Raw genomic sequence first — 26,161 nt, 5'->3', positions numbered from 1 at the left:
ATCCAGTGATTGGGTAATATTCTAGAGTGATGGGTAATATTCCAGACTGATAATCGCACCGCTTTTCCATTAGATAGAGAGATTTTTGAAGATTTTTATCATGCTTTTGTGTCATTTTTATTACACTTCATATATTTCCCGCTTTTCGATTTTGAAATTGATAGTTGTGCATAAAGAAAAATTCTGGATCGGAACATACTTTTATTTGCAATAGTGTTGAATTTATCAATTTATCTAATCACTATTTCATCTACAGGAATGCATATATAGTGTTTCAAATCGAATTTAATTCGTCACGATTTAACATAAAACCACTGGAAAGCACTGCTGTCCCTGTCAACTAATCCCATTCATGTACTGAGTACATTTGTATTTGGTAAATAAATATTGTTTAAATTGAAAATAAACTTAACATATATGTTCAGTGTTCAACAAAGTATGTAAGTATGAAGATACCGATACGGATTGATACCGTTTGACATTTGGATATTAGTCAATTCAAAGCTTTATCCCTAAAACGCTTAATCTTTATAGAAAAATTCACAACCGATCATACCATGTTGCAAACATTGATGAAATCATGGTAGACGAAGCCACGAAACGAACTCTTGCCCAAATTCCCTTGTTAAAGACAAAAGCTGGACCAAGGGATGGGGAATTGTGGGTGACAAGATTAAAAGAAGAATACCAGAGTCTGATTAAGGTGATTTACACCGACATAATTGTTTTCATATGATTTACAAATGGTCCATATGACATATGTGAATAACTTCAATATGTTTTCCCCATCCCTAATTTCCGTCGAAACGAGGGGATTAATATTCCAGTGTATGCGAATGATTTTTAATTTTATCAGACATTCGGTCTGGTAAACAATCTAGCTTTACCAGACTAAAAATAATTTTACCAGACCAAATTTTCTTATCTTTGCGCTTAAGCCCAAATAAGATTTTACTAGCCCAAATGTTGTGTAGGAATGATTCAACATGATTCAAAATTTCAAGTTTAAAACTTTTTAATGAGTATAACAAAACAAGTTCAGTTCTCTTTCAACTTCTAATTCTGTCATTTCACAGTCAGTATATTCAGAATCTTCCAATCCTGATTCTTCTAGTTCTTCATAATCACTCTTATCCTAATAAAGGTAAAGACAAGGGTTAATCACTAGCTCAGTCACATATTCTGAACGTCTGAGACAGTCACGTGTAGTTGTTACTTTGGCGCAAAGTGTTTACACCATTTATTATTTTCGTGTCCTTTTACAGAATCAATTCTATAATTATCAGAGCCAGACACGAACTTACAATTTGCAGTGTTTTCCTTTCTGCACCAGATGCTATATACGAGATCATCATTGTATTCAAATCAGAGCCGGTTCTCCTGCCAAGCACGCTAACATTTTCTTTGTCGCTTTGTTTCCTCACACTTCTTAGCGTCAACTTTCTCTGTAAGAACAGGTTGTTTCACTTATTTCCTACCAGGAATTGCACATTCTTTATATTTTAGTAGGGGATCATAATCCCCGCCAGAAATATATAACTGGCTTACAGGGCATGTGCGTCAATAATATTTGGTAGCCTGATCCCGATTTTACTAAACACAGTTATCGACGGGCCTACTGCTTAATTTTGAAGACTGAAAATTGTTGATCGACTGAAATTTATATATCTACCCTGATTTACCTTGCGTATTCACGTTTATTTGGAAAAAACTGAAATAGTTTAATATATTTAATACCGGAAATACTATATACAAAACAAAAATACAATACCGGACATTTGGTCAGGAAGTATACAAACTTTAACCGGACCAATCCATTTTTGACCGGAAATGTCCGACGGTCCAACGTATTTGCATACTCTGATATTCGGTCTTTCCACCTCCCCCCTTCTGTCCAAGTCTTCATAAAGTTTGTGGGAATCAGTTGCGCTTCGGTTTTAATTTATCTCAGCTTACATTTGACGTGAATCGTTTGAAAACTTACATAAATCAATCCAGGAATGATTTTTCCGCAAGGGAATATAATTGAAACCATTCATTTTCACACCATCTTTACTAGTCAAGGGTTTATGATCTGCTCCGTTTTTCTTCTCTACAACCCTTGGCTATGTTAGCAAGATTTTCGTAACAACAATTTCCTGCATATGATTGGATGCAGGCCAAGTCCCCTGCAGAGAGTATGTTACATCAAAACACATGCAAGATGAAGGAATGTGTAAACAATTAGATATTGTCTTCAAAATGCTTCCATTTAATCAGATTTTCATAGTCTCCATACAACATGGTGGTATGTAGACTGTGCAATGAGGCTTTGCCTATGAAAAAAAGTTTATTGATTTTAAATGATTTACATATAAAACAGTGTAACTCACTGGTTGCAGCCTTTTTATTTTAACAACACACAAAGTGCAGTTGAAAAATGCATTTTCATTGGTTGAACATGATGTAAACCAAACAGTTTGTTTTCTCCATCCGCTAGAGGACGCCACTAAAAGCTACGAAAATCGTGCTAACGCAGCCAAGGGTTGCAGAGAAGCAGAGCGGATCATAAACCCTTGGTTAGCAAAAATGTTTCCACACAAAAGCAACGATAATTGTCGTTAATTCGAACAATACATCCTTTCGCGGTCAAATACGCAGTCTATGCGAAAGTTTTTTGAACCACACAGGACATTCGGTCCTGTGTAATCAATGAACACACCGGACCGAACCAAATTTTGTCAGACTGAAAAACCTAATGTAAAGAAGTAAAACACGTGAAAATGCAAAACCAAGGGAATCTTATTTATTATATTAGTAATACTATACCAGGGATCCCTCCTATATAATACTTTAGACAGTCCATGCGGTTTTAATCACATTCATTTACGTATTTGGATTTGTGTGCTATTTTTTTTTACTTATAAACAAACATTTAAATGACTCTGCATCAAAATAGTAAAGCTCAAAACTGGACACTGAGACATCGGACATTCCGGTCCGGTGTAAAAAATGATGCATCGGACCTGAGGCACTGCACATTGGTCAGGTCCGACGGTCCGATGTCTTTCGCATAGACTGAATACGCCTCCATGATAAACAGTGACTTAATTAGCGCATGCGTCATCTGATTTTGTAAAACATCTAAAGACCCAAGGGGGTTGAAATGTCTTACTTTTAGTAAATCGCACAGAAATCTATATGAAAACTTTATGAAGGCTTGGACAGAAATATAAATAACCCCTCATTTCCACAGAGATTACCCTGTCCCATGCTGAGTTGGAGGGTTGGTTCTAAGGTAGTCTGTGTTTTTGAATTTTCTGAGTTGCAAGGGTCATATGACTCTGGCTGAATTCTGGGAGTCGAAAAGTTTTGTTGGGGGGGGGGGATTAAATTAATTTAAAACAATTGATTTTGATCTATGTAGTATCAAGTTGGGAACCCTTCCCCTACAGCAAGATATTCTCGCAAAAACGCGATTATCCCTCTCTAGCGAGAGTAAATATATCCCGTACAACTGAGGAAAAACACCCATGGAGTAATCTCATCGTGTTTCATGTGAAAAGAAGAAAAAGTGCTAGAATGTATATATATATATATATATAAATCAAAACAAAAACATGATGTGTATTGGATTTCAGACCCCTTCCCTTTCATGCAGCAACTTTGATATGAAATTTCTTGACTGTTGTCAATTTTATAGAGACGATTTGTGTCATGTTAAGTGTGTGTCATACTTATTCAGCATTGCACGGAATTTGCCATTATTTTCAATAAAGACACCAAAACACCTGCTTTTATGGTAATGTTTATTTTCTCGCTAAAGAGGGATAATCACATTTAAGCGAGAAGATCTCCCTATAGGAGAAGTGTTCCCAACCTGTATATATAGTGCTGCTAATGAAATAAACTGGAACCGTCGGTTTGACATCATAAATTAAACTTCAATGGCCACTCTGTTAGCGGCGGTTAATTTAAAATATATTATGATAGAGTAATATTGATTTAATCGTTAAGCAAGGATTGTTCTTGTTAAAGACTGTCATTTACGATATCCGTAAATAATACTTTATGCATAAAAGCAACAATGTGGTTAGGGTTGCCTTTCCCTTTAAAGACTGGTTCTCTGCCTTTATTCTTATATACTTCTAGAAATGAACATTGAGTCTGATTGCAAAATGGGAACTTCATCTTTCTTTTGGGTTTATGGTAACCCTTTAGGTGATGATTTTGGGGGTAAAAAATATTTATTATAATCTAACTGTGTCTCGGTACAGGCCCTCACCACTGGGTCCGTAGGACATTATCATTTTAATGATAGAACATTCTGTCTAGTTCTAGGGTTGTAAAGATATACTATAATTTCTGCCGAGATTAGATATCTGTTCACTGAAATACACTAAAACATTGTACAGTATTGCGGTACGAAAGTCTTATACCATTGTACTGTGATTTATCACATTTTCATCATTTAATGTTTGTCTAGAGGGAAACTTGTGCAATGTATTATTTACTTAGAATTCAGGATAACAATATGACTTACAGCATGACCGTTTTTATGGACGTAGCCACAGACAATTGTATTGCTTGGGTTCAAATTTTACTATTAAATAGTAAAGGTACAGAACTCTAAATATAGGGTACCCAAGTTTGCTGATGTAAAAACAATAAACCAAATGGTTTAAAATTCTGCTCTGAGTTCTAATATATTCATAATTGATCTACATCAATATCAAAGTTGATCCTGAAATTCCATATACTTCCCAAAATGTGCAGAAATGAATTAGGAAAAATGCCTAATATTTTTTGGTTGACCTTTAATTAGCTTGGCCCTGGCACTATACACAGGGTGTGAAGTCCCTATTTATTCTTATATTTTCCTATAAACTTGAAGGTTCCTATATTTCCCCTATAGGCTATAAGTCATTAAAATCCCTATAAAGCCCTATATATCCCAAAAAATAAAAATGACCGTCCTATTTTCAAAAATGACAACAACAAAAAATCAAAAGAAATCCAGGAGCTGATGCTAGATTGATATTTAATTAGATTGTTATGAAGAGAATAACTATGATGATTGTATAAGAACTGTCTATTGGATGGAAAACTGTCCACATCTGAAAGGATTTTGTCTTTGTTTATGTTTAATATTATTTCTTCTTCAGTAAGATACTATGCTTGCTAGATTTTTATGCAGAAACAATAAACTTTTATACAAATTCTTTAATAAAAACCCTATTTATTCCTATAAATTTACTGTAAAAATCCCTATATTTGCCCTATCAATTGCAATTTTTCCCCCCTATAATCCTTATATGACTAAACAGAATGTTTGTGCATTGCAACAAGCTATTACACAGAATGTGCAGCATAAGTTATCATTTTGAAAATGAATTTCTTACCCCAATACGGAATATTGGAACCATTATTTCATCTCCGATTCTGTCCTGGTTTTAATATTCAGTGTAACGAAATCATGTTTTCTGCGTTAACTTGGGCAACTTTATCAGTAAACAAGCACATGTTACTTACTTACTATCAGATATATTGAGTTCAGGCATATTTTAGCGTTGTTTTTGAAAGTTTAGGGATGGGGAACAAACGGAGAAAAAAAGTGCCATTATATTCTTATGAAAAATCTTGATTAGCAAAAAAGCAGTTCTACCCAAACCCGTAATTTAAGTAAACGGGGAGGGGGGGGGGGTATCCTTCACTTCACTTAGATCTAACCTTGCATTCACTGCTACTATATCAAGTGACCAGCTAATAAACCGATTTTTGCATGTACATGTACTAATAACAAATGCTGTATATGATAATTTACCGCGATGTCAAGAAAATGGGGGGAGGGGGCCAAGAAGTGCGTGTGTGAGGGAGGAAGGCTACATGTTGCTGCATGATGTACGTGTCTAGAGATCAATGTATAAATTTTGATTAATTATATCATTTCCTAGCGGTTGTTTGTTTTAATGACTTGAGAAAATCTCATAAAGTAAATACTCTTCCACATATAAAGTCTATCTGCATACAATTCAGGAAATATTCTTTTTCTTTTATCGAGATCCGCTACCAAACATCAGAAATTTAATCTAATAAGTCATGTTTTGGTACTAGGGCATTCACTTGCAACATTCTAAAAAATAATTTTTAAACACAGGCAGATATTTTGTATCACTAGTTTGTATACAAGAGTTGCCCAAGTGATGAATAATTTTCTTAACTTCTTTTTCTGAAGAGTTCCAAAATTGTCTAGTTTTGATATCCGGTATTCATAAACTGAATTACGCAATAGCTCCATTTGATTTAAAATTGTAAAACCGTCTGGACTTTCACTTAATTACACAGCCATTTTGACCATTACAACTTATTTCCCAAAAGGGATGAAAGGACCCAAAATGATTTAGAGGCTCAAAATGCTAATTTTTATCAATATTAATTTCTAGAGTACATAAATTATGCTAAAACAAGTCTTTATGAATATATATCTTATTATGTATATTTTTATCCATACCACATTAACACAGGTATCCAATCCTATTATGAATTATCATAATAAAATACTGTTTAAATTAAATTAGCACAGGTGTTTATTAATTTGGGTAGTTAGTAGCACTGGTCAAAATGGCTGTGATAAGTGAAATAATAAATCATTATTCTAATGCTTCCATGCATGTCCCTATTTACCCAAACAATGTAATGTAAACTAACATTTGACGTGTTCAGATAGAAACTGAGCACTAGCTTTTAAAGCCCTGTATGTGTGTTTCCTAGCTCTTGGTTACTGATCTCCACGTAAATTTTATCCTTATCGGTATGAGTTGTATCTCATTCTGTTTTAACCCCTTTTTTGGATAATTTGTCAAAATTGTGGGTCTATCCACTATACGTTTTCTCCCACTGGATGACATGCTGCACTGTTTACCATCTGTGCACGTGCGTCTGCACACGGAAAGGAGGAGTCTCAATGTGTTTTTTACAGGGCTGTGAAAAAGTATTAATTTCTGCATTTAAGGGAGAATTTTAAACAGTAGAATTTATGTGTTATTTTCACAAAGTTTATACATTTCAACTATGCAACAAAATTTTAGAAAGCTCTAGGAAAATTGTCATTTTATGATTTTTGCACAAAATGAGCTGCAGTGTCTCTTTAATAAAGCATAAAAAATGAATAATGTTATTAATAATATATACATGCCTTTAATTAATGTATAAATAAAATCATCAACAGAAAAAATGTTGAATTTTAGAAGGATAATACGGTAATATATGGGGTCCTTGAAAGAAAAACATATTGGGCTCGGCATAATATGATTTTTTTCAAGGACCCCATATATTTCCATATTACCCCTCAAAGTGTCTACATAGATAATATATGGGCATACCATGCACACAGTTATCAGTGCTCTATTTTGCAGTATATGCAAAGCATCAAAGAAATAAAAAAGCACTCCATATATGCTGAGATAATATAGGTTAAAATTTGCTTTCTTTTCACAGTATGTGCAGAATAACAAAGAGTCAGACAATGATTGGTTCCGCTTAGAGTCCAATAAAGAGGGCACTCGTTGGTTTGGCAAGTGTTGGTATATCCATGAACTCCTGAAGTATGAGTTTGATGTAGAGTTTGATGTAAGTACTGATATTTCATAAATCTTTTATTTTCTTTTGGGGTTCATGTTGAAATGCATTAAGTACAATTTAACATAAAAATACCAACATTCAGATTTTGGTACCTTTTTATACACCTGTCTACCAAAGATGGGACATATTTTGGTTTGGCGTTTGTGTCAGTCCATCTTGTCTGTTAGCTTTTTCCTGTCTGGCATGGTTCTACGTCGGCCGATGACGACCGTCGAGAGCCCGATCGGGCCGGCTGTCTTGGCGGGCCCGACCAGTTCGGCTCTACCATCCAACTTTGTCAGCTGATGTATTTTGGGTAGAAGATAGGTCGCACTTCAATGTTAAGTCATTGTGACCCGTCACTGACCTTTGATTTAGCCAAATATGACAAAACGCAGTGGCTCACTACACCCTTGAATAGTTTCTCAAATTGGTACGAATTGATTAAAATCATAAAAGACATGATGATATATAATAAGTATATATGCCAAAAAGGCAGAAAATATGCAGATTTGGATAAAAAAATTATTTTCAAAAAAATTATTTCAACACATATGAATAAAAGACTCTGGCAAATTTGAACTCTGAGATCTGCGTTTCACCATGTGGAACTCTTTTGTATTGAAGACCACAAAAATCAATGATTTTGGAGTCAAACCATCTGTTCCGGTTTTGATGACATTTTAAGACCAAGATGTGCATGTAGTAGATTTTACGAATAAATAAGTTGATGCCTTCCTGTCAAGCAGTTAATTACACTAATGCAAAAGGGAGATGTGAAAAAAGTTTTTTTCTAGAAATTCCTGACCTAACCAAATCATCTGAAAAGAAAAAACTATGTAAATTGTGGATCCATCATTTGCGCAATGGCAAGCTGAGGTTCGAGGCATTTGTATGAAGAAATGTGTACTGTCTGCCTAGTCTGCAACTCGACTGAACGTCTTTTACTTAATTTCTTCTTGCAAAAGAACGGGCTTAAATTTATACGGCTCCAAACTTAACTGTTTGTGACTTGTCATATTTACAGTGCTGCTGATGAAATAAACTGGAACCGACTGTGACGTCATAAATTAAACTTCAATGGCCGCTCTCTTAGCGGTGGGTAATTTAAAATATATGATAGATTAATATTAATTTGATTTAATTGTTAAGCAAGGATTTTTGTTGTCAAAAACTGTCATTTATGATATCAGTAAATATTTCTTTATTCATAAAAGCAGCAATGTGTATAGGGTTGCCTTTCCCTTTAAGCGCTTAAAATTAATGTAAACAGAATAAGATGTTATAACTGAATGCTTTCGTCAAACTCTCTCACGATTCTGACTTTGTACAAGTATTAGCTCATACTTCAAAAGTTCGTTCATGGTCGCTAGACACAGTTCTAAGTCGAAATTTTGACCATTTTAGTTGTTATTTTGAGGCCTAGCTGTGAAATGGCTTGTCAGAGTTCATAATGTCTATGTTCCTGTCTGTGCTTTCTCCTCCATAGCATGCAGTACATTAAGGGAGGGAGGTTTCATTTGATGCACTTCCAATTTGGGGAGCTCACAGGGGAGACATTTGGTTTTTTTTAGCTCTTCTGAGCCGAAGGCTCAAAGAGCTAATGCTATGGCCATTTGTGCGGTGTGCGTAAACATTTTAGAAAAAGGGCTATAACTCAAGAACCCCTTGGCCAATTTTTTTCAAATTTGTTACAGGGTATCATTGGCCCAAGGGCTTTCATACATAGTAAATAGAGGGATGTGACCCTTTAACAAGGGGAGATAATCAGGAAAATACAAACAAAAGTAGTGGTTGCTAAAAAATCTTCTTCTCAAGAACCACTGGGCAGATTATCACCAAACTTACACATAAGGATGAGGATATGTTATAGATTAAAAATTGTTCAAGGCATTACCCTGGGGCAAAGGGTGTGGTCTCAAGGTCACTTCAAAGTTGACCTAAATTTATATTTCCTTAAATCTTTGATATTTTAGTCATTATAAGGACTAGGATCATCAAATTTTGACAGTTGATGCATCTTAGGACCTTGTGTCAAGTTGTCTCAATAGTAGGTCACGGTGACCTACTTTTTGAATTTTGCAGGTATTTATTTTAAAATTAATTTTGATGCATATCTTGGACACTTTGAAGCCTATGATCATCAAAACTTGTCAGTTGGTGGATCATGGGACCTTGAAATGCGTCAACTGAAAAATAGGTCACCGTGACCTACTTTCTGAATTTTATGGCTTATCATTTATAGATATGTTTTAAGTTGTTATTTCAAATACCGAGAGGTTTAGAATCATCAAATCTTGTAAGTTGATGCATCTTGAGGCCTTGAAACATATTTATAAAAAAGTAGGTCACAGTGACCTACTTTTTGAATTTTGCAGATATTCAAATTTCACATTTTCAATTTTAGATGCATATTTTGGGCACTGTAAAACCTAGGATCATCAAACTTTGTCAGTTGATGCGTCTTCAGTCTTTGGTTTGTGTCGACCAAAAAGTAGGTCACCGTGACCTACTTTTGGAATTTGACGGCTATATTTATATATTTCCGTTACTATTTGACCTACAGTCATCAAACTTTGTCAGTTGATGGGTCTTGCATGTTCGAAAGGTTTCGACCAAAAAGTAGGTCACCTTGACCTACTTTTGGAATTGGACGGCTATATTTATTTATATCAGATACTATTTGACCTACAGTCATCAAACTTTGTCAGTTGATGCGTCTTGCATGTTCAAAGGGTGTCGACCAAAAAGTAGGTCACCTTGACCTACTTTTGGAATTGGACGGCTATATTTATATAATTCAGACACTATTTGACCTACAGTCATCAAACTTTGTCAGTTGATGGGTCTTGCATGTTCGGAGTTTGCTGACCAAAAAGTAGGTCACCATGACCTACGATTGGAATTTGACAGCTATATTTCAATATTCAGATACTAATTGGCTTAAAATCATCAAACTTTGTCAGTTGATATTTCTTGGGTTCTCAAAATGTGTAAACCAAAAAGTAGGTCACATTGACCTACTTTTTTTGAATTCTTAGGATTTAACTAAAGATTTAGAATACTAAGAGGCTAAGAATAGAAATGGTGGGGTTGTACAATTTATCAGAAGAGCGATTCTAGGCCCTTGGGCCTCTTGTTTAATCTCGGCATACCTCCTGTCACTTGAAAATTTAAAAATTAGGAAACTCAAGTTTTGAGGGGAAGAAAATGGGTACTAACTTGCACTGGTTATACAATGTACATTTATCTCAGACATGATTTTTCGGAATTCCGCTTTCCGGACTAGAAAAATCCATTCTCAATATAATGAATCCGCTTCTGGAAATTTCTAGCTTGTTCAATAAATTTCACCATTTACAAATCTTACTTTCTGAAATATCTGGTTTTGACTTTGAATTTTACATAGCGGTCAGTATTTCCTCATTGTATTCTTTTCGTTGATTGGTTGAATCATTACGATATCGCCCAATCGGCAGAATGTGCACTGATTGTAAACAAGTAAGCCTTACAAAAATGTTCGTAAAAGTAGTACAAAGAGATGACAGTAATGATTAAGACCATTGACAAGGTCCAGCTTTTGAAGAAAGTTTTAGTCGAGTGTTAGTAGATTGCGTAGGACCTAGACTTTTAGTCGAGTGTTAGTAGATTGCGTAGGACCTAGACTTTTAGTCGAGTGTTGGTAGATTGTGTAGGACCTAGACTTTTAGTGGAGTGTTAGTAGATTGTGTAGGACCTAGACTTTTAGTCGAGTGTTGGTAGATTGTGTAGGACCTAGACTTTTAGTCGAGTGTTAGTAGATTGTGTAGGACCTAGACTTTTAGTCGAGTGTTGGTAGATTGTGTAGGACCTAGACTTTTAGTGGAGTGTTAGTAGATTGTGTAGGACCTAGACTTTTAGTGGAGTGTTAGTAGATTGTGTAGGACCTAGACTTTTAGTGGAGTGTTAGTAGATTGTGTAGGACCTAGACTTTTAGTGGAGTGTTAGTAGATTGTGTAGGACCTAGACTTTTAGTCGAGTGTTAGTAGATTGTGTAGGACCTAGACTTTTAGTCGAGTGTTAGTAGATTGCGTAGGACCTAGACTTTTAGTCGAGTGTTAGTAGATTGTGTAGGACTTAGACTTTTAGTCGAGTGTTAGTAGATTGCGTAGGACCTAGACTTTTAGTCGAGTGTTAGTAGATTGCGTAGGACCTAGACTTTTAGTCGAGTGTTAGTAGATTGCGTAGGACCTAGACTTTTAGTCGAGTGTTAGTAGATTGCGTAGGACCTAGACTTTTAGTCGAGTGTTAGTAGATTGCATAGGACCTAGACTTTTAGTCAAGTGTTAGTAGATTGCGTAGGACCTAGACTTTTAGTCGAGTGTTAGTAGATTGTGTAGGACCTAGACTTTTAGCCGAGTGTTAGTAGATTGCGTAGGACCTAGACTAGGTTAGGGAACCAGTACTTACTTACTCTTATTGGCATTTTTAAAAAGCTTAAAACTTCTAAATTGGTTCACAGAATTCATTTTCTGAAAAGTTTCTTATTACATGTATCAAAATATCCATTTTCAGCCATGGCATGCATTGCCTGCCCCTAGATAACCTGCTGGGGAAGGACCCCCAGACCCCCCCCCCCCCTCACTTTTTCTACCTTTCTGTAGAATCATGTCTGTTATCTTTTCCTATATAAATTTGATGAGATTTCTTTAAATTTGTTTTGTACTGCTCTTTCCACAGATTCCTATTACTTATCCAGGGACAGCTATTGAAATAGCTCTTCCAGAACTGGATGGCAAAACAGCAAAAATGTACAGGTATAAACTAGCAGTTTCTTCTCATTTATCATCGTCATGTATAGGTATAAACTAGCAATTTCTTCTCATTTATCATCGTCATGTATAGGTATAAACTAGCAGTTTCTTCACATTTATCATCGTCATATATAGGTATAAACTAGTAGTTTCTTCTCATTTATCATCATCATATATAGGTATAAATTGGCAGTTTCTTCTCATTTATCATCGTCATATATAGGTATAAACTAGCAGTTTCTTCTCATTTATCATTGTCATATATAGGTATAAACTAGCAGTTTCTTCTCATTTATCATCGTCATTTATAAATATAAACTAGCAGGTTTTTTTCACATTAATCATCATCATGGCAGTGACAGTTGGCAACTTACACTTTCATTTTTAGCTCACCTGAGCTGAAAGCTCAAGTGAGCTATTCTGATCACCTTTTGTCCTGTCATCTGTCTGTCTGTAAACCTTTCACATTTTCATATTCTTCTCTGTAACCACTTCGTCAACCTCAATCAAACTTGGTAGAAATGGCATCCTTGGGTGAAGGGAATTCAAGTTTGTCATACCCCCTCAAATGGGAGATAATCATGAAAATGCAAAAATAAGGTGGGGTCACTTAAAAATTTCTTCTCAAGAAAAAAGAAACACAACTTGTTTGTGAATGTTTTCTTTTCAGAAAAGATAGAGCACAGCACAACTAATTTTTTCCCATCATGTATGTGTACCGGAAAGATAAATGAAGTTTGTGCTCAATGTTTTCAAGAAAAAAAACTTTGAAAATAGCAAATACATGTACATGTATATGTAAAAATATTGAAAATCACAACAAAACCTCATCATTGTAATGTCATGATACCAGTTTTGCATCATATTTATCCTATTGAAAATAACTACCAAGTTTCATCTGGATTATTCAAACCCTGACCTTCAGCATGTGGGGCGAACGTTCTACCTCTAGACCACCACAGCGATTTAATTCTACAAAGATAATACATCGGTATACGTAAAGGATGTACTGACTACAGTGTGTGCTAAAAAAAAATTGATAGGATTGTAGAAATTGATCAAGGGTTTAAAGTAGACCTATACTCGGCCTACGTCACAATCAAATGTAAATGCGGAACCATGCGTCCGTTTTCCGAAATCTGTTATTTAAAAGATATCGGTTGGTTTTTACATGGCGATATGAATGTCTGATATTGATTCCTTCCAAGGCGTTCTTATCAGCTGCGGTCAAAATTTGTATTTAAAAAAAAAGGGGGGAGGGCTAAAGATGATTCAAGCTTTAGAAAAAAAAATCGGTTGGAGAACAGACAACATTTTTGCAGATGAGGGCGTCCGTGAGGTACATTGACTATTCATGTATGTAAAAGTTTTACAATGATCCATGTTCAACATATGGAATTACATGGGCATCAGAAAGTTGGAAAGATGGATGGGAAAGGGGAACCAATTCGTATTTCCACCAGCATCATAATAATAATATTATTTCTTTTGTGAGGATCCGGGTTTAAATAGGTCCTCAGTACCCCATGCTTGTCGCAAGACGCGACTATATGGGACGGTCCTTCGGATGAGACCGCAAAAACTAAGACCCCGTGTCACAGCAGGTGTGGCACGATAAAGATCCCTCCCTGCTAAAAATCCCTACTCAAAGACCGTCGGTGTCGAGCATAGGCTTAAGTTTTGGTGCCCTTCACCGACAATGGTGGCTTCTCCATATGAGTAAAAAATTCTCGAGTGTAATAATTGCTAATTTTCAACTACGCAGCTGTTGAATCCAAATTATCATGAACAAATACATGGTAAGCTTGTGTAAAAATAAAAGTTCACACTTCGCTGCTCCAGTGACCACAGATATCGTAGTTGTGTTCGCTTCTCCAATGTTGCAGATATTGACGCAAGCTTCAAAGAACGGCTGCAAATAATTTGTTTTATTTCATCGACCGTCATAAATTTGTCATTTTTTCCTCAGCCCCTCTCTTTTTAAATGGGGCGGATCCCGTGGGGATCCGGGTTAGAATAGGTCCTCAGTACCCCCTTACTTGTCGTAAGAGGCGACTAAATGGGGCGGTCCTTTGGATGAGACCGAACAAAACCGAGGCCCCATGTCGCAGCAGGTGTGGCACGATAAAGATCCCTCCCTGCTCAATGGCCACAAGCGCCGAGCATAGGCCTAAAATTTGCAGCCCTTCACCAGCAGTGGTGACGTCTCCATATGAGTGAAATATTCTTGAGAGGGACGTTAAACAATATTTAATCAATCAATCAATCAAAATTATTGGAGCGGCATCTGTATAAGGCGATTAGATGAGATTGCATCTACATAGATCGGCGTAAGTGGTGTACATGTACGTATATCTAATTTATGTACATGCAAATGATTTCATGATAAAAGATATTACACACATGCATTAATCATATAAGCAAAACCATCAAAATTCAGTTTGTTACTTTCGTTTTACATTCACATTGTGAATACCCTCTTCTAGAATTTGTTTTCAGATAAAATGTAAAATCTAATTGCAAACCACATGTATCTTATAATACTTATAGTTTAACATAGTTCAAATTATTATCCAAGGTTGTAGATATACTCAAATTTCACATGTCGTATGAAAATATGATTATGTACAATGTATAATTCAAGATTTGGGGGGTGGGGTGTACTTGTTGTAGAGCTTATAGCTTTTAAAATGATACATCAACATAGGATTTTCTTACGCAAATCCTTTTTCTAAGATAATAATCTGTAAATTAGAAACAATTTATTCAAGGTTTAGTCCATAAAAATTTGGGAAAACGACCAATATTGACATCAAATGGAATTTTCAACAGTATTTCTTTTAACATGTTTGGGCTCACAAAGTGTACATTATGAAAATAGTTATTTGAATTTATTAAAATAAATGATTACATATCATTAAATAATGGGTATGTAGTCTATGTTGCTTATTACAGCCCATTTGTTTGGAAAAATATTAATTAAGAAAAATAAGAAGGAGGAATACATTTTCATTAATGCTGATTATATGTGGATGGGGTACTTACATTTGAAAAGCAATAACAATGAAAATAGCATGTTAACATATATATTTTTCAATGTTTATCTATTACTGGAATATATATCTATCTTATAAAGGCAATTTTTTCATGATTGAATCCATTTAAGGCCGAGTATAGGTCTACCTTAAGAGACAATAGGATAGACAAATTATAGACAATATTGAACAACATTTTCTGCAGCTGGGGTTCTTTGTGTTTTAATTTATCAGATATGTGTTAATTTGGTCGAGTCTGAGATCATTTGATTGATAAATATGTTCATAAAAATGTGATTAGCACCCAGTAAGTAAAGTTATGTTGAAAAGTAATTAGCACCCAGTAAGTAAAGTTATATTAAAAAGTAATGAACACCCAATAGACAACATCGTTGGAACCCACAGATTTTCTCTCAGTTACACTGTATTCTACTAAGCAGTGTAACCGAGAAAACCTGGGTAGATTGTTCACGTCATGGATGTGGGTAGATTGTCGAGACTTATTCTGATGCAATGGATATCGAGTAATGACCTTATGAAATTGCACTACATATGTAGATTTGATATTGACATCTTTTTTTTTAAAAAAAGAAATGAAAAATAAAACATACATTCGTAAGTTCTAGGGTCAGGAATAGGATGAAATAAAATCTGATGTTCACTGTATAATTTTATGTTTTTAGCTCACATCAGCCAAAGGCTAAAGTGAGCTTTGACTGTAATCTTTTCACAATTTCAATGTCCTTCAAAGAACCATTGGGCAAATTTCAACCAAACCTGCCACAAAGCATTTTTGGATCAAGGAGATATAAATTTTGTTCAAATGAAGACTCGTACCACTTTTCAATGGCAGATATTTAGTAAAAATAGGGAGGGGTTTTAAAAAATCTTCTCCAGAACCAAGAAAACCTTGTAAGATATATTGCTTATACATGTACATGTGTTTAAGTCTTCCAAAGAAAGTTTGGAGATTTATTGTTTTTGCTTGGTTCTTATTACTCTTATAAAAGGGGAACTTTACATGAAAGCTTCCTGACATGGAGTAGATTCAGGTTTGTTAAAATCATGGCCCCCGGGGGTAGGATGGGGCCACAATATGGGATCAAATGTTTGCATTCTGAAAATCTTTAAAAATATCTCTTGAACTGACTTTCATATTTTTAGGTCACCTGAGTAATTGCAATTGTTGTCGTCCAGTGTCATGCGTTAACAATTGAACATTTTTAACTTCTTCTTAATAACTACCATTCCAATTCTTTTCAAATTTGGTATGAAGCATCATTGGGACAAAGGGGACATAAATTATAAATTTCAGGACTCCTGCACCCCTGGGGCCTTAGGGGTGAGGCAAAAACTGTCCAAAATTGACCAATTTTCAAAAATCTTCTTCTCAAGAACCACACATGTGTAAGAAAAACTAAATGCATAGTGATGTAGAGCAGGAAGGTCTCTACTAAAATTGTAATGCCTCGTTCACATGAAGAATTTAATTCGCATTAAACGTAAGTTAATGCGAATTAAATCTGAACCGCGTTCACACGGAGATTTTAATGCGCATTAGTTTACTTTGAATTAAAATTGACGTCGCGATTTAATGCGAATTAAATTTACTTCGCATTAGCTCTGTGTGAACGCCAAGCGAAGCTAATTCGCATTAAATGTACACGCATGCGTAATGGCAAATTTGGGTCACATGCATCATACCCATGGTCAGCTATATATATTAATGTCAGTTTTGTACGAAAAATTAATCAAAATGACAATAATCACTAAAAACATGTACAAATAGCATGACATTAGATAATGTCAGACGTAAATCTGTGCTCTGCATAGGCATACTGAGTAATACATGTGGAAGGAATTGTTTTTAAATATGACAAAGATGTTTTAAAATATTGATAATATGATTAAATTCTTTTTTACATTTTTTAAAACAAATATGCCGCTCATTGTTAATTTTTTATACCATATGACGTCATAGTAGACTTATAATACTATTAGTAATTAAAAATTACGTCACAACAGTAGTCAGCGGAATGGTGAAAAAGACGTTCCGAAGTTTTAAAATTGGGCCCATGAAGAAGCAATATATTGTCTAGAGTGAATGCTGGTCGTCAGAGGAAATAACAACTAATTTCTTGGGAACATATAAATAAACACGACAAAACTCCTTATAAATGTGTAGATCTAGATCAGCATGCATGTAAATTGTAAACATGTAGTATACTACATGTATTTATAGCGTTTTGAACAAAGTCTACACAATATTCATTAAAATATCTATAAAAATAATTTTTAATAACATTGTCTATTCTTTAATTTATTTCGCGCACCCTTTAATAGAGATACATACGAATTTAATGCGCATTAGTTTACTTTGCATTAAATATTACCGCCGTGTGAACGCTATTTAATTTGAATTAATTTCATTCGCATTATTTTACTTCACATCAAATTTAATGCGAAGTAAAATTTAATGCGCCTCCGTGTGAACGAGGCATAAATTTCATGATCCCCAGGGTAGAGTTTCTGACCCCAGGGTGGGGCCAAACTTAGTATGTATATAGTGTTTATGTGTAAAACACTTAAATAACATTTTCTTTAGTGCTATTTATACTAAATTGAAACTAAATGGATATTTAGAAAGTGCAGGTAGTCCTTTACCAAAATTGTAAATTTGATGAACCCAAGGGTATTAGGGTGGGGCCAAAATGGTCAGTTATTAAACTTAACTTCTTGATAACTACCATTTGAATTCTTTTCTAATTTGAAATGAAGCATTTTTGGAACAAGGGGAACATAAATTGTAAATTTCAGGGAGGATGATAGTAACGAAATGAATGATGATAGTAACACAAGAACTTTCGTTACTATCATCCTCGCTGTTTTTTCAACGACGAATTTTCTGTTCATATATGCCGTATAAAAGATAAAATAACATCTGATCGTAACTGTTGCTTGTATATGATATTTCTTACCTACATATCATTTGCAAATAAACAATACAAATAGATATAATAAGTAAATGTGGTCTTTCCGGAATTTCCTTCCGCCATCTTGGGATGAGATCGTTACTATCATCAGTTTAATACCAGTTACCCCTGGGGACCTAGGGGCAGGGCAAAAACTGCCCAACATTGAACCGGACATGTTTAAGAAAAACTAAATGCATAGCGATGTAGAGGAGGAAGGCCTCTACCAAAATTGTAAATTTCATGATCCCTGGGGTAAGGGTTCTGACTCCAGGGTGGGGCAAACTTAGTATATAGTGTTTATGTGTAAAACATTTAAATAACATCTTCTTTAGTGCTTTTGAAACTAAATGGATATTTAGAAGGCGTAGGTAGTCCTTTACCAAAATTGTAATTTCCTTGATCCTAGGGGTAAGGGTTTGGTTGAATAGTGGTGTCAAAATTATTTATTTAAACTATATTTTATTCACAAAGTGAATGGGATCGGGCAGCAGGCATAGCCAATTAAGCCCTCTCCCTAAATTATAATGATGTGAAGGACTTGTTTAAGTTTGCTGATACTGTATAAAATCTAAATGCATACTTAGGATAGCAGAAAAGGATGTACAATTAAGCAATGAATTATTATTTTATAGCTCACCCGAACAAAGGCTCAGGTGAGCTTTTCTGATCAAAATTTGTCCATTGTCTGTCGTCATTGGCATCGTAAACTTTTCACATTTTCAACTTCTCAAGAACCGCTGAGCCAATTTCAACCAAACTTGTCACAAAGCATCCTTGGGTGAAGGGCTTTCAAGTTTGTACAAATGAAGGGCCATGTCCCTTTCAAAGAGGAGATAATCACAAAAATGCAAAAATAGGGTGGGGTCATTTAAAAATCTTCTTCTCAAGAACCACTAGGCCAGAAAAGCTGAAATTTACATGAAAGCTTCCTGACATAGTGCAGATTCAAGTTTGTTCAAATCATGGCCCCCGGGGGTGGGATGGGGCCACAATAGGGGATCAAAGTTTTACATACAAATATAAAGGAAAAATCTTCTTCTCAAGAACTACTGAGCCAGAAAACCTGAAATTTACAAGAGAGCTTCCTGACATAATTCAGATTTTAGTTTGTCAAAATCATGACCCCCGGGGGTTGGATGGGGCCACCATAGGGGATCAAAGTTTTACATACAAATATATCGGAAAAATCTTTAAAAATCTTCTCAAGAACCACTGGGCTAGAAAAGCTGAAATTTACATGAAAGCTTCCTGACATAGTGCAGATTCAAGTTTGTTCAAATCATGGCCCCTGGGGGTGGGATGGGGCCACAAGGGGGGATCAAATTTTGCATACAACTATAGAAGGAAAAATCTTTAAATAAAAATCTTCTTCTCAAGAACCACTGAACCAGAAAAGCTGATATTTACATGAAAGCTTTCTGACATATTTCAGTTTGTTCAAATCATGGCCCCCAGGGGTAGGATGGGGTCACATTTAGGGGGGATCAAAGTTTTGCATACAATTATATAGGGAAAATCTTCTTGTCAAGAACCACTGAGCCAGAAAAGCTGAGATTTACATGAAAGCTTCCTGACATAATGCAGATTCAAGTTTGTTCAAATCATTGTCCCCGGGGGTTGGATGGGCCCACAATAGGGGATCAAAGTTTTACATACAAATATATAGGAGAAATCTTCTCAAGAACCACTGAGTCAGAAAAGCTGATTTTTACATGAAAGCTTTCTGACATAGTGCAGATTCAAGTTTGTTCAAATCATGGCCCCCGAGGATAGGATGGGGCCCCAAGGGGGGATCAAAGTTTTGCACACAAATATATAGGGAAAAACTTAAAAAATCTTCTTCTCAAGAAAGCTTCCTGACATAGTGCAGATTCAAGTTTGTTAAAATCATGGCCCCTAGGGGTAGGATGGGGTCACAAGGGGGATCAAAGTTTTGCATACAAATATATAGGGAAAATCTTTAACTATGAGCCAAGGTGACTCAGGTGAGCGATGTGGCCCTTGGGCCTCTTGTTGAAAGATGTAGTCTCATAACTGCAACAGTGTGTGTATACAAATTGAATAACGTGCGTTAGTGAATTATGAAATTTTCATTTACATACACCATTGAAGCTGTGAGACTATATATCTTTCATAAAATAATAATTCATTGCTTATATTTGCATTTTGAAACCTTTTTTAATGTGTGCATTTTTCATTATATATCTCAAATCTCCTGCCTAATTCTTTGGGTAAGTAGCGATTAATGGAACAGCTATGGAAAGAAAAATGTGATGTCATAACGTAAAAGAAAAGAGTATGCAATGCTGAAAAAATTTGATAGTCCAATTCTTGAATTGATTTTCAATAAATATCATAAAAATCAACTTATCAACAAAGTTTACAATCTGAATCGGGTTTATAATTAGCTCAAATCTATCTAATTCTAAACAGCGTAGGTATAGTCACTATAGGTGCTAGTCGGCCATGTTGTCACTTCGAGAAATTGAAAGTATAATTCCTGAAAGAATTGTTGAAAAATCCTGCACTTGGATTAATTTCTTGTGTTTGTTCAGTGATATTTACCACATTTTAGAAGTAAGATCAACTTATCTGGCATCGAATGAGATGGGAATGGACAACAAAGCTTTGTTTTCATTCAGCACACGTGTGGTCGAGCACAGGAACTGCATGGTAATTTTGTCTGTAATAATAATAGCAGGGGTCTTATACCATACCACCCCCTAATAAGGGGTAATAATAATAATTTTATTAGTAAGTTGTATGGTACTAGACCTGGCCATACTATTATTAATACAAAATCACTGCTTGAAGCGTTTTTGTGGGCCGAGATGCAGATGACATGCTCAACAGTGTTCATATGCCTAACAGATTTATAGTGATTCGGTCTTTGCAGTTATAGTCAAATATCATTCAAAATTCTCTAATGCATTTTATCACAGGATTAAAGAGTAAATGTAAACATAAAATGGTGAATTTCACAACCCAGGGTTTTGACTCTGGGATGGGTCTAAATTAGTCATATATTTTAATGTTAATGCACATGATATATTATGTAAAGCCTTTCATCAGTGTATGCACTTTTGAGGGCATTGAAGTTTTAAGAACACATCTTGTTTTATGCTGAACATTATAGAATTTAGCTTAGATATTCAGAACAGGTAGTTTTTTAGCTCACCTGAACCGAAGGTTCAAGTGAGCTATTCTGATCACATTTTGTCCGGCGTCCGTCTGTCTGTCTGTCCGTCTGTCTGTAAACTTTTCACATTTTCGACTTCTTCTCCAGAACCACTGGACCAATTTCAACCTAACTTGGCCAAAAGCATCCTTGGGTGAAGGGCTTTCAAGTTTGTTCAAATGAAGGGCCATGTCCCTTTCAAAGGGGAGATAATCACAAAAATGCAAAAATAGGGTGGGGTCATTTAAAAATCTTCTTCTCAAGAACCACTGGGCCAGAAGAGCTGAAATTTACCTGAAAGCTTCCTGACATAATGCAGATTCAAGTTTGTTCAAATCATGGGTCCCTGGGGTTGGATTGGGCCACAATAGGGGATCAAAGTTTTACATACAAATATATAGGAAAAATCTTTAAAAATCTTCTTCTCAAGAACCACTAAGCCAGAAAAGCTGATTTTTACATGAAAACTTTCTGACATAGTGCAGATTCAAATTTGTTCAAATCATGGCCCCTGGGGATAAGATGGGGCCCCAAGGGGGGATCAAAGTTTTGCACACAAATATATAGGGAAAAACTTTAAAAATCTTCTTCTCAAGAACCACTAAGCCAGAAAAGCTGATGTTTACATGAAAACTTTCTGACATAGTGCAGATTCAAGTTTGTTCAAATCATGGTCCCTGGGGATAAGATGGGGCCCCGGGGGGGGGGGGGGGGGATCAAAGTTTTACACACAAATATATAGGGAAAAACTTTAAAAATCTTCTTCTCAAGAACCACTAAGCCAGAAAAGCTGAGATTTACATGAAAGCTTCCTGACATAATGCAGATTCAAGTTTGTTCAAATCATGGGCTCCGGGGGTTGGATGGGGCCACAATAGGGGATCAAAGTTTTACATACAAATATATAGGAAAAATCTTCTTCTCAAGAACCACTGAGCCAGAAAAGCTGATTTTTACATGAAAACTTTCTGACGTAGTGCAGATTCAAGTTTCTTCAAATCATGGGCTCCGGGGGTAGGATGGGGCCACAAGGGGGATCAAAGTTTTACATACAAATATATAGTTAAAATCTTTTTCTCAATAACCACTGAGTCAGAAAAGCTGATATTTACAAGAAAACTTTCTGACATAGTGCAGATTCAAGTTTGTTCAAATCATGGTCCCCGGGGGGTAGGATGGGGCCACAAGTGGGGGTGGGGGGGGGGGGGTCAAAGTTTTACATACAAATATAGAAAAAAGCTTTAAAAGAACCATTAGGCCAAAGAAGTTGACATTTACATGAAAGCTTTCTGACATAGTGTAGATTCAAGTTTGCAAAGGGTAGTTTGGGCCATAATAGGGACCAAGGTTTTACATGCAAATATATATGGAAAGTCTTCAGATATGGGCCAAGGTGACTCAGGTGAGCGATGTGGCCCATGGGCCTCTTGTTCTAGATTTCATAGCTCTTGGGAGTAGTGATACTTTTCACTAGTACTCAGGTGACCGATAAGGCCTGTGGGCCTCTTGTATAATTTGACCCCATGGGCTTCAAGTTATGAAGAGGCGATTCTTTCAGTGTCTTCCTAATAAAATTGTGCTTGTCAATTTGACAGTTTCTTCTGCCTTTTAGATGATATTTAGTTTAAATTGCATACATAAATTCTCTTAATTTAAGTATATACAGTGTTGCAATATTTCATTCACAGAGGAGGGAAGATATGCCTTACTGACCATTTTAAACCCCTGTGGGCAAGGAATGTGCCCAAATTTGGTATTGCACATGCGATGGCTCTAGGGGTAAGTGGAGTCCTCTGTAAATGTACTGATATAATAATCTGATGACACTGACCAAGTCTGATGGCCATTTATCAACATACGTACATTACACCTTAATCCATAGAGCTACATGTAACTAGCATGGCAAAAATGCTTCATGTGCCCCTCATTAAAATGTGAAAGCCGTACAGAAATCACATTGTCCTTCTGTCTGTCAGCATTTTTGTTGTGACAGGATATTTTGAATAGTTTTGTACATAAACCTTTCATTTGTTTCTCTTTACAAAGGTAGTTGGTGATTAGAGAAATCCATGTATAGATTTTGTGGTCATGAGGTCAAAGGTCAATTACGTCCAATCCAAGTTTGATGTAAACTATCATTATGACACAATTCTTGAAAAGTTTTATTATTCAGTTTTGATATTCTTCAGAAAAGTAATTGTTTATCAACGATTATTGGCATCTGTCTGTCTGTCTGCCTTTCTTTCATCACTTTCATTGTGACTTGATATCTTGAACAGTTATCAACATAAGGCCTTCATATTTTATACAAACTGTCAAAGGTAGTTGATCTTCAAATGAAGATACTAATCGAATTTTTGGTTATGAGGTCCTAAAGTTACAACCCACCTTCCCTCTAAGTACATGTATGATAATTTAGAACAAGGTAGTTGATGCTGCTGTTGAAAATGTGGGAAAAGAACATAATTATTGATGTCTTCTCTGTCATTTACAAACAATAATGAATCCTGTGTCATTAGTACATATAATATTGAAGTCTGTTCTTTGTAAGGCCTTCCCCGAGTCAGTTTTCTAGTTATCTTTAATTCAAAATATCATTGCTATCTACAATAGAAATAGGCATTCATATTATATATGCTGTTCTAAATCAAAATATTCTGAACATTCATTAGACAATATCCCTTTTATGAGACATTATTATGTGAACTTAATTTTTATTATTTTTGTAGTTGGGTCCATGGTTGGCGGTGGAAATTCCAGACTTGATACAGAAGGGGATTGTGACATACAAGGAAAAAATTTCTGAAGCAGACTCATGATTATTCTCTATTCCATTTAAACAAATTGGTATAGATCACGTACATTGGATAATTTTTGGATGAGTGACTTGTGCAATAACATTAAAGCCTGAGTAAGAGGAGAGGGAAATGGTGTGACAAGCATGCACCTTGTCAGTAAATTTATTGAGAAAAGAACTTAATTTTGATTTATAATGCATGAATGTATAGTTTGATAATTCCGCACAGGCAGGAACTAAAACAAAGTGATATTCTGTCTTAGGTAAAAGTGACAAGTAATTTAATTTCAAAAGTTTTTGAAAGAGATCTTTATCCCTCCTGTAACGAAGTTGAAGTTAAGGACAGCATTTAAGTCTCTCCTCACCATACCAGGAGTTGAATTCCACATCTTGGGATGTTTTTCTAACTCCTGACCCAGATGCTGATTATGACCTACATTATTGTTTACTGACAGTACTCTGGTTCAGCATATGACCTACATTATTGTTTACTGACAGGACTCTGGTTCAGCATATGACCTACATTATTATTTACTGACAGGACTGGTTCAGCATATGACCTACATTATTGTTTACTAACAGGACTCTGGTTCAGCACATGACCTACATTGTTTACTGACATGACTCTGGTTCAGCATATGACCTACATTATTGTTTACTGACAGGACTCTGGTTCAGCATATGACCTACATTGTTTACTGATATGAGTCTGGTTCAGGGCAGTGTTTATGAATACAAACTTGCTCATATGCCACATCTTGGGAATTTTATTTCAACACAATTTATGGATGTTGCATCTGACCTACATGTTATGCTTCATTGACTCTGTTTAAGGATAGCATTATTGTCTTTTCCCAGATTTTATCACAAATTTAATACAAAAAAGGTGTCTTGATTAGAAGGCCTGTCATGATGCTCAGTCAAAGTGGTATAGAATACTTCAAGGACATATAAAGAATTGAGATAATGAAATGTTGGTTTGAGCAATAATTTTACAATATACAGATCATATATTTAGTAATAAGGCTAGATCAAAGATTATAAAGAATGTAGAGTTTGAATTGACAGTTTTTCAATTATACCCAGTTTTGTAATAGTCCCATCGGGACAGCTTCATTTGTTTTAATTATTTTTCGACTGGGCATTAGATATGCACACACACACACATAATTTATTTTACAACCCATACTAAGAAATAAAATGCTAATTTAAAATCAGTCATGGTTGTGCTGTGAAGTCTGTGATGTTAGTAGAATATGGTTTTCAGTATATGATGGGTGTTATATACTTACTAGTATAATACACATATACAAATTCTTGTAAAAATCTGCATTTTGGCATTAAATGGACATGTATACATTTGGTGTCAAAAGAGATGTCACTGCAGTGTGACTTCAAGGAACACTGGGAATACATAATTACACGACTGGTACAGACAGAGCAATGGTTACATAAGTAAATCTCACACAAAGAACATACATGTAAGTATCAAAGTCCTACCCTAGATAAAGTGTGGTATAAGGACTCGGAGGCAGGCAGGTCGGTTACAAATGTAATCAGAAGGAAAAAATGCATTGGACCAGATGCTCTACCACTGGTGGGCAATGGAACCTGTCTGACCGCTACACAAACAAATTAGCCTCCAAGAGTAGCTGTATGCCTCACAGAATGAGATGACACAAAGATTTGATCATTGGCAGTTAATAAGCTAGATATCGTCACTGCTGTTGTGATATCAATCCTATTGTAATATTTATGGTCAATAAAATGTTGAAAGTGGGAAA

General features: G+C 35.5%; 1 protein-coding gene across 1 annotated transcript; it reads left to right on the top strand.

Annotated features, from left to right (window-relative positions):
- Window positions 1-530: 530 nt before the first annotated feature.
- On the top strand, window positions 531-26,161 carry LOC125680564 (ubiquitin-fold modifier-conjugating enzyme 1). The gene is made up of 5 exons (XM_048920251.2): window positions 531-703; window positions 7,477-7,608; window positions 12,319-12,395; window positions 23,269-23,359; window positions 24,310-26,161. Exons 1-5 carry the CDS (start codon window positions 581-583, stop codon window positions 24,397-24,399), a joined length of 513 nt encoding a protein of 170 aa, XP_048776208.1. The 5' UTR covers window positions 531-580; the 3' UTR covers window positions 24,400-26,161.

This window comes from Ostrea edulis, chromosome 2 (genome assembly GCF_947568905.1).
Source record: "Ostrea edulis chromosome 2, xbOstEdul1.1, whole genome shotgun sequence".
NCBI classification, from domain to species: Eukaryota; Metazoa; Mollusca; class Bivalvia; order Ostreida; family Ostreidae; genus Ostrea; species Ostrea edulis.
This window is presented reverse-complemented; position numbering and strand designations above follow the sequence as displayed.